Below are 18,732 nucleotides of genomic sequence, written 5' to 3'. Positions count from 1 at the left end.
AAGTTATAAGCAAAAACATAAATTATTCATATCTCCGGACCAGTAGGTGGCGCTGCGCCGAAACGCAGCATGTAGCCTCAAGTCATGCTTGTGATGACATGTACCAAATTTGGTCTGAATCCGATAAAGCGTTGTGGAGATACGGCCTTACGTCTGTTTTTGCAAGCGCTACGTAAAATTTATTTGCGCGGTATTCGAGAACGGTAATTCGAATCAACTTGAATTCCATAACTTTTGGTCGTCAAGGTCTGGAGATGATCTGGTTCATTTTTCGTGAAATTCGGAGCAACGGCCTAGGAGGAGGTCGAAAAAGTAGGTTTTTCGGAAAATTCAAAATGGCGGGAAAACTATTATGACGGAAAATGACGTCATTGGGTGCATTTGAATCGTCATGAGCTCAAGAATCAGAGGAAAAAAGAATTTTGTTTCTAGCCCTTGTGGTTCAAAAGTTATTAGCATAAACATGAGTGAAACTTTGGACAGCTGGTGGCGCTACAGGGAATGAGTTGGAGACTCCAAATTTGCTATGGTGATAGTTCAGGCTGTCCTCTATCACTGTGCCAATTTGTATAAGTTTCCCGCAAACGGTTCTATAGGCTGCCATAGACGCCCAGTCGGAAGAAAAAAAAGAAAAAGAAAAAGAAGAAGAAATATAGCTGCAAGCAGCAATCACCGGGGCCAAGCGCAAGCAAGACGACAAGACATGCCAAAGTGGCTGGGAGTGTGAGACCCACTGCAGCAAGGAGCAATTAAAGACATTTGAAGATGAATTTTGGCAAAATGGTTGAAAAATCACATACAATAACTAAAAATATGATTATCACTTTCGACCAATAGGTGGCGCAGTTACGAAACTGATGTGATGTGGTCAGAGTGAAGTGACAATGACACATACAAAGTTTGGTGTCAATATGTCATGGCATTGCAGATATAATGCCTGAATAGTCATTTTGGCATCATGCCTCAACTTTGCCACTGCGGTATACGAAAACGGTTTTGTCTATCGACACGAAATCCATAACTTTTACTCGGCACAGTCTGGAGATGACACGATCCGATTTTGGTGAAAATCGGACGTTCGGTCTAGGAGGAGTTCGAAAAAGTAGGTTTTAAAAGAAAATAAAGATGGCGGACAGGAACTTTGATTGACTATGGCAAAATTGGTATCTATGTTTTCAGCATAACCCAAGGAATCTATTGAGATCAGTGTCATTACTATAGGCAAATTTATTCAAAAGTTATTAGCATTTTTGGAAATTTCATTATAACTTTTGACCAAAAGGTGGCGCTGTCTCATAAATTTTTGAGTACTTTTAGGGCGTTGTACTGATGACCCATACTGAGTTTCGTAACGATACGTTCATGCGTTCATAAAATACAGCATTTTAGCACATAATTCAAAATGGCCGACAGCCAAAATGGCCGATATGGGAAAATTGGATATCAGTCGACTCAGCACGATGCCCTGAATCTAACGAGACCACTTTTATGATTTTTGGACAAACCGTTCAGAAGTTATAAGCAAAAATATAAATTCTTCATATCTCCGGACCAGTAGGTGGCGCTGCGCCGAAACGCAGCATGTAGCCTCAGGTCATGCTTGTGATGACATGTACCAAATTTGGTCTGAATCCGATAAAGCGTTGTGGAGATACGGCCTTACGTCTGTTTTTGCAAGCGCTACGTAAAATTTATTTGCGCGGTATTCGAGAACGGTAATTCGAATCAACTTGAATTCCATAACTTTTTGTCGTCATGGTCTGGAGTTGATCTGGTTCAATTTTCGTGAAATTCGGAGCAACGGCCTAGGAGGAGTTCGAAAAAGTAGGTTTTTTGGAAAATTCAAAATGGCGGGAAAACTATTATGACGGAAAATGACGTCATAGAGTGCAATCGAATCGGCATGAGCTCAGGAATCAGAGGAAAAAAGAATTTTGTTGATAGGCCTTACGGTTCAAAAGTTATTAGCATACAATTTCTGAAATTTTGGACAGGTGGTGGCGCTAGAGGGAATGAGTTAGAAACACCAAAATTGGTGTATTTGATGTTGGGAATGTCCTCTATCAGAATGTCAAACCAAAACAACTTTCCCGCATACGCTTCTATGGGCTGCCATAGACGCCCAGTCGGAAGAAAAAAAAGAAGAACAAGCGCAAGCAAGACGACAAGACATGCCAAAGTGGCTGGGAGTGTGAGACCAACTGCAGCTAGGAGCAATTGAAGACATTTAAAGAAGAATTTTGGCAAAATGGTTGAAAAATCACATACATTAACTAAAAATATGATTATCACTTTCGACCAATAGGTGGCGCAGTTACGAAACTGATGTGATGTGGTCAGAGTGAAGTGACAATGACATATACAAAGTTTGGTGTCAATATGGCAAGGCATTGCAGATATAAAGCCTGAATAGTCATTTTGGCATCATGCCTCAAATTTGCCACTGCGGTATACAAAAACGGTTTCGTCTATCGACACGAAATCCATAACTTTTACTCGGCACGGTCTGGAGATTACACGATCCGATTTTGGTGAAAATCGGACGTTCGGTCTAGGAGGAGTTCGAAAAAGTAGGTTTTAAAACAAAATAAAGATGGCGGACAGGAAGTTTGGCTGACTATGGCAAAATTGGTATCTATGTTTTCAGCATAACCCAAGGAATCTATTGAGATCAGTGTCATTACTATAGGCAAATTTATTCAAAAGTTATTAGCATTTTTGGAAATTTCATTATAACTTTTGACCAAAAGGTGGCGCTGTCTCATAAATTTTTGAGTACCTTTAGGGCGTTGTACTGATGACCCATACTGAGTTTCGTAACGATACGTTCATGCGTTCATAAAATACAGCATTTTAGCACATAATTCAAAATGGCCGACAGCCAAAATGGCCGATATGGGAAAATTGGATATCAGTCAACTCAGTATGACGCCCTGAATCTAACGAGACCACTTTTGTGATTTTTGGACAAACCGTTCAGAAGTTATAAGCAAAAAAATAAATTATTCATATCTCCGGACCAGTAGGTGGCGCTGCGCCGAAACGCAGCATGTAGCCTCAGGTCATGCTTGTGATGACATATACCAAATTTGGTCTGAATCCGATAAAACGTTGTGGAGATACAGCCTTACGTCTGTTTTTGCAAGCGCAACGTAAAATTAAATTGCGTGGTATTCGTGAACGGTTTGACAAATCAACTTGAATTCCATAACTTTTTGTCGTCATGGTCTGGAGATGATCTGGTTCAATTTTCGTGAAATTCGGAGCAACGGCCTAGGAGGAGTTCGAAAAAGTAGGTTTTTCGGAAAATTCAAAAAATTTGAAAATTCAAAAAACTTTCAGTGCTTGGCCCCTAATAATAATAACAACGATAGCATATAAGCTCATATAATTATATAGCAATAGCCTAGTAATGATAATAGGCCTACTGATTATAATAATAATAATAACAATGATAGCATATAAGCTCATATAATTATATAGCAATAGCCTAGTAATGATGATAGGCCTACTACTACTCATAATAATAATAATAATAATAATAATGCCTGCAAGCTCACATTAGAAGTCTGGTGCTACTGCCAATTATAACAATAGCCTAGTAATGATAATAGGCCTACCTACCGCTACTGATGATAATTGTAACCGCTCAGTCTAATACTAGCAGCTACTGGAGTGGTTTAGCCCCGTAATGCCCTGGCTGACGCGCTGTTTGTTTTGCTTTCTGTTACCATTGGCTTCGGTCGTAAGAATGTCCAGGCGTTTGTCTTGCTAATTATTGTGTTTATTTGTTTCTACCGTGCAGAGGTAAATATCCATTTATCCAGTTTCACAGGCAAATCAAATTAGTATACTATTACATTGTCAACAATCAGTTTTCAGCCTATATGCGCCACAGCGGTCAAAAACCGTTTGCCCTTCCGGGCCAAACCCCCCTTCCTGTTGCCAGTTTGGATGCTGCTTTTATGCCTTTGACCTCAGGTAACATTAGAGCGACACCCAGTGTACAAACAAGAAACAACACCCAATATAAAAATACACAAACACCACATTTGGCTCCTATACACCGGCCCCTAATTGTTAATGACCAGCAGCCATTACAATTTAAACAAAACAAAAAACAAAAAAAAGAGAGCCAAAATGTTACAATCCATCAAAGTACAGTCAAGCCCAGCATGAACAAAAATATTTATACTCCATGCAGCAAACAGAGCTTTGTCACTGGCCTTTCCATAATGTTAGTTTTAGTCTGTAATCTTACAGACCGCACAAGCCCATGTTTGTCGGGAAAAACCTCCAGAACCTTGCCGAGTGGCCAAGAGCCACGAGGAGCTGAAGAATCCATTATTACCACAATATCCCCAGCCATCAAACTCCTCTTCTTTTGATTCCATTTTTGCCTCTCTTGAAGCAAAGGCAAATACTCTCGCATCCATCTCTTCCAAAAAAGGTCCGAGAGGTACTGTACCTGTCTCCAACGTCTTCTCCCATATTGGTCGTGCGGATTGAACACTCCAGGTGGCAAAGCTGGTTTACCCTTCAGAAGAAGAAGATGGTTTGGAGTAAGAGGTTCCAGGTCGCTGGGATCATCCGAGAGCTTAGTAATAGGCCGATCATTCAAAATGGCCTCCACTTCACAGAACACCGTATGAAGTCCATCATCATCCAATGTCTGCTGACGTAAGACAGAAGTCAAAACCCTTCGCACCAGGCGGATCATCCGTTCCCACACGCCACCATGGTGTGAACCAGCTGGTGGATTAAAACTCCAACGGATTCCAATCTGCGACATGGCTCCTTGAATCGTATCCTGATTCAAATCAACAAGAGCCTTTTTGAGTTCCCTCTCCGCCCCAATGAAGTTGGTACCGTTGTCTGACCTCAGATGTTCCACTTGTCCTCTTCTGCTGATAAAACGCCGCAAAGCATTGATGCATGCATCCGTTTCCAGGGATACTGCCACTTCCAGATGGATGGCCCTGCTTGCCATGCAGGTAAATATAACCCCGTACCGCTTACAAGTCGATCGTCTCCTCCTTACTTCAACTGGTCCAAAGTAATCTACTCCTGTGTTCGTAAATGGCGGTAGATCAGGAAGGATTCTCACCTTTGGGAGGTCCGCCATTTTTTGTTCCACTGCTCTTCCGTTGTACCGTCTACAAAAGCCGCATTCAGCAATAACCTTCCTAACTGCTGAATTTGCCTTCGTAATCCAAAACCTCTTCCTCACTTTAGACAGTGTATGAGTCCGTCCACCATGGCCCAGAGTCTGATGTACGTGCTTAAGAATAAGCATGGAGACATGCTGATCCTTGGCGAGAATGAGGGGATGTTTGACTTCCTCAGGCATCGCTCCTCTGTTCAACCTTCCTCCAACTCTTAAGAGTCCCTCCTCCACCATTGGATCCAGTCTATATATGGAACTCCGTCTACTCACTGCTGATTTCCCCGATAGCAGAACCGAAATCTCCTCCTTGAATCTCTGTTGCTGGCAATAACGAATGATGGCAATCTCAGCTTCTAATTGATCTTCCAGTGTCAGAATTCCACTCCTAGATGTCACTGTGCCCCGTTGTCCTTCAGCGTTGTTCAATCCATCCTGACTGGTTTCCTCTGAATGATCGGCCACAGCAGCCTCCAACTGCCCCTTCAGGCGCCCCTTTGATAACAATATAACCTTTAACCTAAGAAACCAGGCAACTGCTGTCTTCAGCCTCCTCCAGTCAGAAAAGTAAGCAATGAGCTGGTCAGTAGGACTAGAAACGGCACACACATTGATGGCATTTACTGTAGTCCCTTTCCTCACCTCTGGGTCATTTAAGTCCAATGACCATTCAGACACAGGTTTAGGCCAGTCTTCCTCCTGCTGCCAAAGAAATAAAGGACCTCCTAGCCACGTGCCTTTCTTCAGAAAATCAGAGACGTTCAGACCCCTCGATGCATCATCCGCTGGATTATCTTTAGAACCAATGTGTCTCCACTGTGAGGGTTCAGATGTTTCTCTGATGGTCGAGATTCTGTTGGCCACAAATGTGTGGAAGCGCCTGTCCTCGTTGCTAAGGTACTTTAACACCGAAGTGCTATCAGTCCAGAATACCGACTCCTCCAACGGGAAATCCAATTCCTCCTTTAACATTGAGTCCACTCTGACAGCAAGGACAGCCGCTGTCAATTCCAGTCGGGGAATAGTTACAACCTTCAGTGGTGTCACTCTGGCTTTACCAAGCAGAAATGTGACCTGAATGTTGTTTTCCTGATTTAACATCCGAATGTAGGTTACCGTCCCGTATCCACCTTCACTGGCATCGGCAAAGTGATGTAGTTGCGCATGCCTGATCTCTCCAAAATACACTGGCTTAATGCACCTATCCACCTTAAATGCAGTCAGCAGCTCCAGGTCCTTCAACCACCTTTTCCATTTGCACAAGATGTCCTGTGGTAAAGCATCATCCCATGAACAATGCCTCCGACAGAGTTCTTGCTGCATCACTTTAGCAAGCAAAGTGACAGGTGCCAGTAACCCAAGCGGATCGTACACTGAGCTGTTAACTGACAACATACCCCTTCTTGTTAGAGGCTGTTGTTTTATCTCCATTCTGAACCTGAAAGAGTCAGTCTCCACGCACCATTGCAGACCCAAAGCTCTTTCTACTGGAAGTGTATCTTGGTCTAGATCCAACTCCTTAAGGTCCTTAGCCCTCTGATCTTCGGATATGGCTTGCAAGACGATGCGACTGTTGCTTATCCATTTCTCTAAGATGAAGCCTCCCTTTCGACACAGAGCAATTAGATCTCTTACCATATGGATAGCTTGTTCATCTGTGGCTGAACTCCTCAAGCAGTCATCCACATAAAAATTATGCTTGACACATTGAAGAACTTCAGCTGAAAACTCAGAATTATTATCATCAGCAGTTCTTCTAAGTGCGTAGCTTGCACAACTGGGGGACGAAACAGCGCCAAACAGGTGTACCGTCATCCTAAACTCCACAAAATCCTTACTGATGTCTCCATCTGGCCACCAGAGAAAGCGGAGAAAGTCTCTATCTCCTTCAGCCACCCTCACCTGATGGAACATGGCCTGAATATCACCCATAAAAGCTACGGGTTCCCGTCTGAAGCGAGTTAGAACTCCTAACAGCGAGCTGGTAAGGTTAGGACCCTGCAAGAGCTCACCATTTAACGAGACCCCTTTACAAGTGGCTCCGCAGTCGAACACCACACGAAGGGAACCTTTTCTCGAATGGTGGACACCATGGTGAGGAATATACCACACCTTTCCGCTCTCACAATGCTGTTGCTTCTGAGGTACTTGCTCTGCATAGGTTTTACCAATGAGATTGTTCATATACCCTGTATACTCTTGGTGCAAGTGTTTATCTTTAAGGAACCTTTTCCTCAAACCCTCAATCCTCTGCTTAGCCACTGCAAAATTGTTGGGGAGATAGACTTCCTTGTTCCTGAAAGGCAATTTCAAACAATATCTTCCATCTTGAAGTATTGCCGAGCGCTCCATAGTTTCAAGAAACCTACAATCTTCTCTGGACATTTCCTTCTTTTCTATATTCCTTTCGTTGAAATCATGATTGTATTGAATGGTCAGCATCTGTTCCAGTTTGCCCACAGATATTCTGTTCACCATAGCAGCGGGAAGATCCTCCTCCAATGCCCCGCTGTTACCATTCAGCGGACCACTAACAACCCATCCTAGCACCGTCCTAACAGCATACGGGCCATTCCCGCAGCTGTTGACGACCTCCCAAGGTTCTAATACATTGGGAGCATTAGTTCCGATTAAGAGATCAACGTTCGCTTTTATGCTTGGGATGTGTACCTTTGACAAGTACGGCCAGCTAGCCAGGTCTTCAGGTGTTACCCTGTTATCCAAAGTAACTGGCATTTTCTTTTGTGTAAGAACCTCCGGGAGCATATAGAAGCCATTGCTGTCCAGATCAGATACCTCCAAACCAGTCAACAAGAAGGCTGGAACAACAGTTTCTTGCCCCATGGTGCGTAATAAGAAATTAGTTCTTCTGCCTGTAATATTCAGCTTCCGCATTAGATCTTCCGTGCAGAACGTGGCTGAACTTCCAGGGTCCAGAAAAGCATAGGTGTTTATGATGCAATTTCCCTTCGCAGATTTCACCTTAACAGGAAGAATGGACAGAACGCACTGGTCCTTACCGGCCCCTGTATGTCCACATGTTTCCTGCGAAGTTGGCTGGTTATGATATGGCTCCTCTGTAGTTTGCCTTTTGATATGCAGCACGGTGGGATGAGTTTGGCCACAAACTTTGCATGTCAAACGCCTGTCGCAATCCCTGCTCATGTGACCATGACCTAAACATGCAAAGCAAACTCCCTTTTCCCTCAAAAAATAAATCTTTTCTTTGTGCTTCTTTCCACTGAACTGTTTGCACTCTTCCAACAGGTGACTACGAGCACAGCAAAGGCATCCAGCTTTCTTTTCTTTCCCCGGAGGCAATATTGGCTCTTTTTCTCCCTCCAACAAGTGCCTAGATGTTACTGTGGTGGCAACGATATTTCCAGTCACTCTGTTCCTAGGCTGGAATTTTAACCTGGCGAGAGTCTTCATACCAGCGACACCGGGTGGTGAATCCTGTATGTTGCCAAACAGAGGGTCAGAAAGAATACTAACACGACACTCAATGAACTTAACCAAATCCTCGAAATGAGCTCTATGTTTAGTTCTTTCCATAATGTCATGAGCCCTTGTCCTCCATTGCTCTCTCATTCTGAATGGCAGCTTTGCAATAATGGCTCTCATGTTAACAGGCATATCCAGTTCTTGCATGTACTGGAGCTCCTCCATCACATTACGGCAGCCACGCAAAAATAAGGAGTAAGCTTGAAGTGCCTTTACATCCTCAGCTCGTATTGGTCGCCAGGTCAAAGCCCTTTCAATATAAGCTGTTGCAATTTTATACTGATTGCCAAAGTGCTCCTGTAGAAGACCCTTTGCCACCACATAGCCACGCCCAGGATCCATATGTTGGCAGCTATGCACAAGTTCTTGTGGCTGTCCTCTTGTAAATTGTTCCAAATAGTACAAACAATCTGCATTTCCTGCTTTCCCCTCCACTCCTTGCTCAAAAGCCTTAATAAATGTTCTGTATTGTAGAGGGTCACCTTCAAAGATGGGAATGTCTCGTGGTGGCAGAGACAATGAACGCTGCTGCTGCACTAAAGTGGCCGATATTTCATTTTGCCTGCGCATGATATTAAGTATGTCTCCAGGCGGATCTTGACAGATCTGAGATCCTAGCGTTCCTTCCACGTCCCTTGTTGTTGGTTGGCATTGGGAATAATTCAACGTTCCCAACGTATTGCTTTCAACCCATTGGTCAGTTACCTTTCGTCGCACGTCCATTGATAGTTGTTTATGCGGTGGAAATGACAAATTTGTCATGTCATTTTGTTGTTTTGATTTCTCTGCTCGAGGCTGATATTCCCTTGCCATAGGGTTTAAAACATTAACAGTTTCCTTTTGGAGGTAGGAATTCATACCATCTGACAATGCCCGAGAAGAACCTTTCAGATCAGCGGCCTGTAGTACTGCCAGTTTAGCATTGGATGCAGCCAGTTCAGCCTCCAAACCAAGCTGCTGTCTTTTCCTCCTCAGCTGCTGCTCCTGTTCCTCTAAAGCATGTTGCCCCTTTAAAGCTGACACACGAGCTTCCAGCGCAGCTCTATTTGCCTCCGCTTTAATCCGTGCAGAGGACGTGGTACTTGATCTACCACTGTTAACACTCCTTTGATTTGAGCGCTTACTACCGACCTGGGAAACGCTGTCATTAGGATTCACATCATCAATACCATCAACATTTACCAAGTCATGACTTTCATTGCTTGAAACCCACTTTTTTGTATCAGCAATACATAAATCATTAAACAGCATTTTTGCTTTAAACCATATTTCATGTTTTTCGGTTTCCTCAAGTGGCAATAAACCCAACAAAGATTCATGCATGCATTTTGATTCATCACATACCTCAATCAATTCTCCAAGAGCACTCAGTATCTGATTTTTATCACCCTTTTCTATCAGAGCTTGTATTGATTTTCTTAACACACTGGCTTTGTTAAGCTTAGCCTTTCTATCATTTTGCAACCTGTCCAATTTATCAGCAAGCGCCTTTGCAGTGAGCTTCACTGCCCGCTTTCCAGTTTGTGCTTGAGCACCGTTAGTCACACTGCTGGATTTACCAGCTGTAACTTTAAGCACACCAGTCCCGTTAATGACCGACACTGCGTCACGCGCCTCCATGACAACGAGTCAGTCACTCAAAATTCGCCGTAACAGTCAGTGAAAGCTCTATCGTCCGTCTTATCTGGTTACCAATGCATTGGGTTTATGCTCTTTTTGTGTGCACACAATTAAATGGCCAAAAGTGTAGCGCTACACATACCTCTTGCGTTGGGCGCCTTGCGATGTTCCGGTGATCCGCTGCACGACAGCCGTTGGTGCCTCGTAGCTCTTGCGCGTCCTTTCACAAACAGCTGACTGCCTCCACCAGCGTAGTTTTAATCCCAAGGCCAACAAAGCGGCGCATCCTTTTATGCCATCTCGTTGCGTCCCACACGATTCCAGCAAAGTTGCTTGTGAGCGAGGTTTTTGACTAAATGTAACCGCTCAGTCTAATACTAGCAGCTACTGGAGTGGTTTAGCCCCGTAATGCCCTGGCTGACGCGCTGTTTGTTTTGCTTTCTGTTACCATTGGCTTCGGTCGTAAGAATGTCCAGGCGTTTGTCTTGCTAATTATTGTGTTTATTTGTTTCTACCGTGCAGAGGTAAATATCCATTTATCCAGTTTCACAGGCAAATCAAATTAGTATACTATTACATTGTCAACAATCAGTTTTCAGCCTATATGCGCCACAGCGGTCAAAAACCGTTTGCCCTTCCGGGCCAAACCCCCCTTCCTGTTGCCAGTTTGGATGCTGCTTTTATGCCTTTGACCTCAGGTAACATTAGAGCGACACCCAGTGTACAAACAAGAAACAACACCCAATATAAAAATACACAAACACCACATTTGGCTCCTATAATAATAATAATAATAATGTGGGCCTAAAAATAATAGCCTAGGGCTATCTATCTATCTATCTATCTATCTATCTATCTATCTATCTATGCAAGGTGGGGGGATGGGGGCGGGGCACTGGGACCCCAACTGCAATGAACCAGCTTTGGGGGGGCCCAGCTTGCAAAAGGTTGAGAACCCCTGCGCTAGGCGCTCCGCTGGAAACGCCAGGCGCTCGGCTGGAAACGCTAGGCGCTCCGCTGGAAACGCTAGGCGCTCCGCTGGAAACGCTAGGCGCTCCGCTGGAAACGCGAGGCGCTCCGCTGGAAACGCTAGGCGCTCCGCTGGAAACGCGAGGCGCTCCGCTGGAAACGCTAGGCGCTCCGCTGGAAACGCTAGGCGCTCCGCTGGAAACGCGAGGCGCTCCGCTGGAAACGCGAGGCGCTCGGCTGGAAACGCTAGGCGCTCCGCTGGAAACGCTAGGCGCTCTGCTGGAAACGCGAGGCGCTCCGCTGGAAACGCGAGGCGCTCGGCTGGAAACGCCAGGCGCTCGGCTGGAAACGCTAGGCGCTCCGCTGGAAACGCTAGGCGCTCGGCTGGAAACGCCAGGCGCTCGGCTGGAAACGCTAGGCGCTCCGCTGGAAACGCTAGGCGCTCCGGCTGGAAACGCGAGGCGCTCGGCTGGAAACGCTAGGCGCTCCGCTGGAAACGCGAGGCGCTCGGCTGGAAACGCTAGGCGCTCCGCTGGAAACGCTAGGCGCTCGGCTGGAAACGCGAGGCGCTCGGCTGGAAACGCTAGGCGCTCCGCTGGAAACGCTAGGCGCTCGGCTGGAAACGCGAGGCGCTCCGCTGGAAACGCGAGGCGCTCCGCTGGAAACGCGAGGCGCTCGGCTGGAAACGCTAGGCGCTCCGCTGGAAACGCTAGGCGCTCTGCTGGAAACGCGAGGCGCTCCGCTGGAAACGCGAGGCGCTCGGCTGGAAACGCCAGGCGCTCGGCTGGAAACGCTAGGCGCTCCGCTGGAAACGCTAGGCGCTCGGCTGGAAACGCCAGGCGCTCGGCTGGAAACGCTAGGCGCTCCGCTGGAAACGCTAGGCGCTCCGGCTGGAAACGCGAGGCGCTCGGCTGGAAACGCTAGGCGCTCCGCTGGAAACGCGAGGCGCTCGGCTGGAAACGCTAGGCGCTCCGCTGGAAACGCTAGGCGCTCGGCTGGAAACGCGAGGCGCTCGGCTGGAAACGCGAGGCGCTCGGCTGGAAACGCGAGGCGCTCGGCTGGAAACGCCAGGCGCTCGGCTGGAAACGCGAGGCGCTCGGCTGGAAACGCTAGGCGCTCCGCTGGAAACGCGAGGCGCTCCGCTGGAAACGCGAGGCGCTCGGCTGGAAACGCTAGGCGCTCCGCTGGAAACGCGAGGCGCTCGGCTGGAAACGCTAGGCGCTCCGCTGGAAACGCTAGGCGCTCCGCTGGAAACGCGAGGCGCTCCGCTGGAAACGCGAGGCGCTCGGCTGGAAACGCCAGGCGCTCGGCTGGAAACGCGAGGCGCTCCGCTGGAAACGCGAGGCGCTCCGCTGGAAACGCGAGGCGCTCCGCTGGAAACGCTAGGCGCTCCGCTGGAAACGCGAGGCGCTCGGCTGGAAACGCGAGGCGCTCTGCTTTTCACCATTTGCTCCAGGTGCTGCGCCTGGATAACGGTCGCTTTCAGCGGTACTTCCGCCTATCCCGCGCCCAGTTTGATGACCTGCTGTCCCGCATCGGAGCGATCATAATCGTATGTCACTTTATGCCACGTGACAGCAGCAAGCAGGCTCCTGATAGGTTAACGCGGCGCGAATTGACGCAGAAGTTCAGATCTTTCAACTCGGGCGGCAGACGCGAATTTGCGTCAAACGCGTGAATGCACAAAAAGCACTATAAAATGAGGCGTATTCGCACGCAGGATTTTTTTACGCGCAACTCGTCTTTGCATTGACTTAACATTGAAATCACTCACGCCTGAAGCGCTATTCGCGTCCGGTGTGAACGCACCATGAGGCGTATAGTGCGGCGTGGTAGACGCGAATACGCCTCATTCGCGCGTCAAGTTCGAGCGAATGGGGCGAATTGAGCGTCTGGCGCGCTAAGCGTGTTACGTGCGAATGATTTTATAGTGCTTTTTGTGCATTCACTAGTTTGACGAGAATTCGCATCTGCCGCCCGAGTTGAAAGATCTGAACTTCTGCGTCAATTCGCGCCGCGTTAACCAATCAGGAGCCTGCTTGCTGCTGTCACGTGGTGAAGTGACGTGATAAACGGGGGAAGGCCCGATTTTCAGATTATAATGTCATTTTAAATGTTTGGCCTCAATAACTTATTTTGTAGGGGTGCAACGGATCGAAAAACTCACGGTTCGGATCGTTTCTCGGATCAGAGTCACGGATCGGATCATTTTTCGGATCAGCAAAAAAAAAAAAAAAAAAAGACAAGACAAATAAACATAAGTTTTGTCTTTTTGTTTATTAACACTTTTGAATTATTAAATTAAAATATATAAAATCAACTTAAAGTGCACAAGGCAAGGCATAATAGTGGGTGCGCGACGGGATGTTGTAACGCGGCTCAAGCACTTTCAGCATGTGTTTAAAGCCCTCGTTTTACACAACCGAATATGGCCTCATATCTGCAGCTATAAACACACCGATAGCGTTTGTGATGGCTTTAGCCCGGTCTGATTGTGCAACAAGGGGCTGCTTTAATGCCGTGGTGATAAGCGGTTGTTGTGCAGCCTTCGTTTTCACTCCCGTCAGTGAAACACCGGCGTGATGTCGCTTCAAATGCGTGGCCATGCTTGATGTGTTTCACTGTCATATGGCTTTCTTGTGCCACAGTTCCTACACACCGTCACGGTTTTATCCACTAACCTCTTTCCTTCATCATTATATTTGACAGGGAAGCCAAAATGCTGCCATACAGAGGATTTAAATGACGCGGGGCATTCAAGCTCCTCCGTTCCTCCGCTCGCCATGACCGCGCTGTGTGTGGACTGAACATGCGCGCAACTTTTTTTTTTCACAAATCAATCCGCGGATCACTTGTGTGCCGAACCGAAGATATTGATCCGAACGGATCACGGATCAATGATGATCCGTTGCACCCCTATTATTTTGTAATGACTAAATGCCCGCGTGAAAGAAGGAATGACATTGTTCAGATGTTAACTATGAATGTGACGCTGAACACTTGCAGTCTAGGCTACATTTCTGAATGAGATGAAGAAAAACTCACATAACGTTAATTAAAGAAGTCGTTTGACCTACGTTATAACGAGTCATTAATGTATTTTAACTTATATGTTTCATATAATAGAGCCGAAGCTATAGATTGTGAATTTAAACATTTCTGGTTTACCAGCGGCAGACGTCAGGAGGACTAGCCGAGGTGAGGCTGCTCCAGCGGGTTACATGAGCGCCCGCTGATCTCCTGGATCTCACAACTCCGAAACATCAGATCACATTTTTTAAATAGGCGCTATCAATTATATAATATATTAATTATAAATAAACCACATATTTGAGCTTTAAACAACTACATTCTCGATTGAACAACTCTTAAAACTACATTTCGTGACACATTAACAGTATTATTTTTAAATTTCCCGCCTAGCACTTGCCTCTCCCAGAAGAAGCGGATTTCGCCTCGGACGCGCATCAATTTCACTCCAAACGCTCCAAATAATGTGTGTAACTTCTGTGGCTGTTTACGGTCAGGGACTATTTTTACTAGCGGAAGGAAGGCTTTTAGTGATTTCACTTCATGAAAGTTGCATAGATACATATTTTTCGGCTTTAATATTTGTATTGTGTGGTAACCGTTTTATAAAAGCAATAAGGTACTGGAGGCTAGTGCTGTATCGTGACTCCGCTCCGCGTCGTGATGAACGGGAATACTCGCCAAGAGCGCCGTTTTGGCATCATTATTATTGTGTGTGAATTTGACTGTTTAGGGTAAATTTTCGCAGGAATTAATAACATTATGTGCAATAAACGCAATCCCACGCTGAAATTCAAGCCTTGTGACAGCAACAACATTCATCCGGAGCGAATGAAACGAGTGAGTGAGGAGAGGCGGGTTTGTGTGTCACTCGAGAGAAAGAGCAGCTGGTAACATGTATCTATTCTGCGGAAAATCAGTAGTGGACATGTTTCAGATATTACAGTATCGACATCGAAAAAATTATATGTTGCACTTAGTTTATTATTTCAATGCCTTTTTAAGAGACTACAATTGACAAATGTAATTATAAGATTCAACCGGCCAAAGTGGCTATAGCAGGAGTGACTGTGTTACACTGCTGAATACACACGCGCAGTGGCAAAGCCCTATTATTATCACTTTTCAATGGAATAATTATGTTTATACTCGCTTATATCTATAAAAGAACATGCTAGGTAAAAATACAATGAATATGTAATATAGTGCAAATGCTTAGCAAAATGTACCTCTGTAGAGGTAACTTTTCTCGCTGCATAACAAGTTTATGGTCATTGATTGACTTTTCTGAGGTAAATGTAACATTAAAGGAGAACTCCGGTCAATTTTAACATTGAGCTCAATTTTTAGTAAATTTGGAGTGCTGTCAATACAGAGAACAACGACAAAAATCGGTGTTGCCTACACCGTGTTATCCTCTTTTTAAAATTTGCACCCTATTGACTTGAATGGGGTCTAATTTTAAACCTGCTTTTATTTCTCTTATCATCCTTGATGTGTCATACAAGTGTCCAGCCATGTTGAGTGATTCCTTCAGAGTGAACATGAGTGAATCTGACTGCAGTAGATGTGAAAGATATTAATAAAAATTATGTTAATTCAACAAGCGCACATACCTGTATTTACTTCCTGTTTTCGGTCGAAGTCCAAAGTAGTCGATTGCCGAGTTCACGCGCGTGATCATAGGTAACTAAACCTGGCGGTTGGTTAAGCGATTAACCAACCCAAGCCGTCAAGCCTACGTCATCAGAAAAAGAACCATTCCAGACCGGAAGTAACTTTTCAGACTTTGATTAAAGATAACTTCGGCAAACCATTTTTTTCCGTGTATTAACTTGCACGGATTAATTGTTCACCACAAGACTAGTAATATCCGCGAACAAAGTAAATAGGGTCATTTTTGATTTCATGCCGACTTTAAAGGGGTCATGACATGAGAAACCAAATTTGCCTTGATCTTTTGGTATATAAGAGGTCTTTGTACCATTAAAACGTCCTGCAAGTTTCATAGCTTAAGACGTCCTCCCCATTATAAACGAATCATTTATTTAATCAAGCTCTAAATACAGCTCGTTCTGGATCCATGGTAAGAAGTGACGTCACGGTGCGAAGTGACGTACCAGCGTTTGCATATGACCGCCTCCAGAACAAGACAACTACGCTTAAAGCGCAAGACAACTACGCTCATTTCGTATCGTTGCCGCGCGCATCACAAGTGTTTAGTCGCCGGACAGCGAGTGGGTCTGTGTACAGGGAGATTACGATGCCGCAGATGTGCTGTTCCTGGCTGTGGACAAACAACATCTTTGAATACGCTGCGAAAGATCCAGACGTCAGGGAAAATGGATGCACTTTATTTTTTGCGGACGTCTCAGTCACGGCAGTGTTAGTTTAAGCGTTTGTTCTGTACATTTGAAGGATGACTGTTTTGAGAACAAATCCCAAAATGATGCTGGCTTTGCCAGAAAACTGTTGCTCAAAGATAAGTCCGTGCCGACTATTCTGGGCTCAACAACGACGACGCAAACTGTAAGTAATGTATTTAAAACTTTAAACTACTTTTTAAATACGCCGAATCCGCAAATGTTCTGGCTGAGGGCGTTAATAATTGAAGCATAGGCACTGACGTTAGCCAATCATAACAGTGGGCGTTAACACTGAACTCTTAAAGGGGAAACACCCCCAAAACAGACTGTGTGACTCAGAGGATGAGAAACAGGGAAAAGGTCATAAATCACTACATTTTAAAAGTTTTTTGTAAAAAAAACTATAGTAATACTATAATTGCACCTAAGGGAACATAATAATAAAATAAAAAAAACCATGTCATGACCCCTTTAAAAGCTAGTTACTCCTGGACAGCGATCCCATACACCGAGCGACCGCAAAACGGAAGTTCAAAGACAATATTGTAAAGATGGCGGCGCCCTTGTTTCTCTGGCGCATAACGTCTGTAAAGATCGCCAAAACGGCATTTATTTATTGTTTGAATTTATGATAAAATTGACTGAATATTATTATTTTTTTACTTCATCGGAATGGTGCAAAATACAAACATCGACATGAACATGTTAATGGTCCTGAAACAGTCGCGCGTGTGCTCCTCGCGGACAGAAATAATGCGCGCATTGGAAATTGAATGTGAGACGAGTTTGCTCTAGTGGAGGCGTGTGGTACTGCAGCCGACAACATCTCACTGGGAGATCCTTTAAAGATGACAACCTCAAATTTGGAACACTGCTTTTTTTTTCTCTCGTTTTGGAAAATATATATTTCAAATTTAAAAAAATATTACAAATTTAAAATAGTATTTTTGTGCATTTTTCACAACAATAAGCGTAAAAATTAGATATTTTTTGTTCACTTTAAAAAAAAAACGTGTTCACTTCAGCAATAATTTGTCAAGCGCCTTCTTTAAAAAGAGACCAAACTTCAGCCTGTGATCAAACATCATTCAAGATATGACCGATTTATGGAAAATTCATTTTCACGTCTATGCTCAAAAAGTGAATAAATGCAACGGCCAGATCTGAATTATGTTTTTAACCAGTCTCATCTGAATGAGATTATCCGCAGGGTGTGTGTGGCACTACTGCACAGCTGACGACCTGCACACACACACACACACACTGCATCTCATACTTTACTCATCAACCCGAGCCACACACACACTGCATCTCATATCACGCCTTTACTCATCAACCCGAGCCACACACACACTGCATCTCATATCACGCCTTTACTCATCAACCCGAGCCAAACACACACACACAATCTCTCTCGATAACTCTATCTCGATATATATATATACTGCAGCATCAGTACAGTAGTTCCCGCGCTCGCCTCGCGCTCGCTCTCGCTAGCGCTGACTCAGCTGAAAACGACGGCGGGTCACCATGGCAACACGAGATGCGGCTGCTGCTGCTGAGCAACACATCTGAGGTAAACCGCCACAGTGTCGGGCACGGGTGTGTGCTCTGCTGCTGTTCGGGTCTGTACCTGTGCGGAGGCTGACGGATCTCCCGGTGTGGCGGAGCAGCGGCGCTCGGCGTCCATCGCCCTCCATCTGCGGACACACACACACACTCCGAGCTAGAGCTCGAGCTGCTGCTGCTGTCGGTTACACCGAGACACACGTCACGCGCTACTCCTCCAGCGGGCGCTCGAGAGCGAGCACACACAACAGCTTAGTGATGGAATATATGATCATCTGATCATTTCGAGGACTGGTAACTCACTTACAAATAGAAATCAATTCCATATACATGCAATTATTATTGTTGTTATTAAAACATACATAAAAAAATATATTAAAAAAAAAACGTTATTCTGCGATCGCCACCGCGTGATTGGTCAATCCCGACCCGCGCGGAGAAAAGCAACATACTTCATGCAGAGCCGTTGAAAACCTGATATCACGTGACCAGCGGCAGAGAACTAGAAAG

General features: G+C 45.3%; 1 protein-coding gene across 3 annotated transcripts in view; it reads right to left on the bottom strand.

Moving 5' to 3' along the window:
- Positions 1-18,517, bottom strand: part of LOC306998008 (phosphatase and actin regulator 1) — a 99,682-nt gene extending 81,165 nt beyond the window's left edge. Inside the window, exon 1 of one of the 3 annotated variants that reach the window (XM_079611716.1) lies at positions 18,287-18,517. In XM_079611716.1, the coding sequence (XP_079467842.1) occupies positions 18,287-18,353 (67 nt within the window). In that variant the 5' untranslated portion in view covers positions 18,354-18,517. The remainder of the gene's footprint in view (positions 1-18,286) is intronic. The other 2 variants (XM_079611718.1, XM_079611717.1) reach the window with 2 other exon arrangements.
- Positions 18,518-18,732: the final 215 nt, after the last annotated feature.

The sequence above is a fragment of the Phoxinus phoxinus genome (assembly GCF_949152265.1).
Source record: "Phoxinus phoxinus genome assembly, chromosome: 5".
Classification (NCBI taxonomy): Eukaryota; Metazoa; Chordata; class Actinopteri; order Cypriniformes; family Leuciscidae; genus Phoxinus; species Phoxinus phoxinus.
Note: the sequence above shows the minus strand (reverse complement) of the source record. Positions and strands in the feature narration are given on the sequence as shown.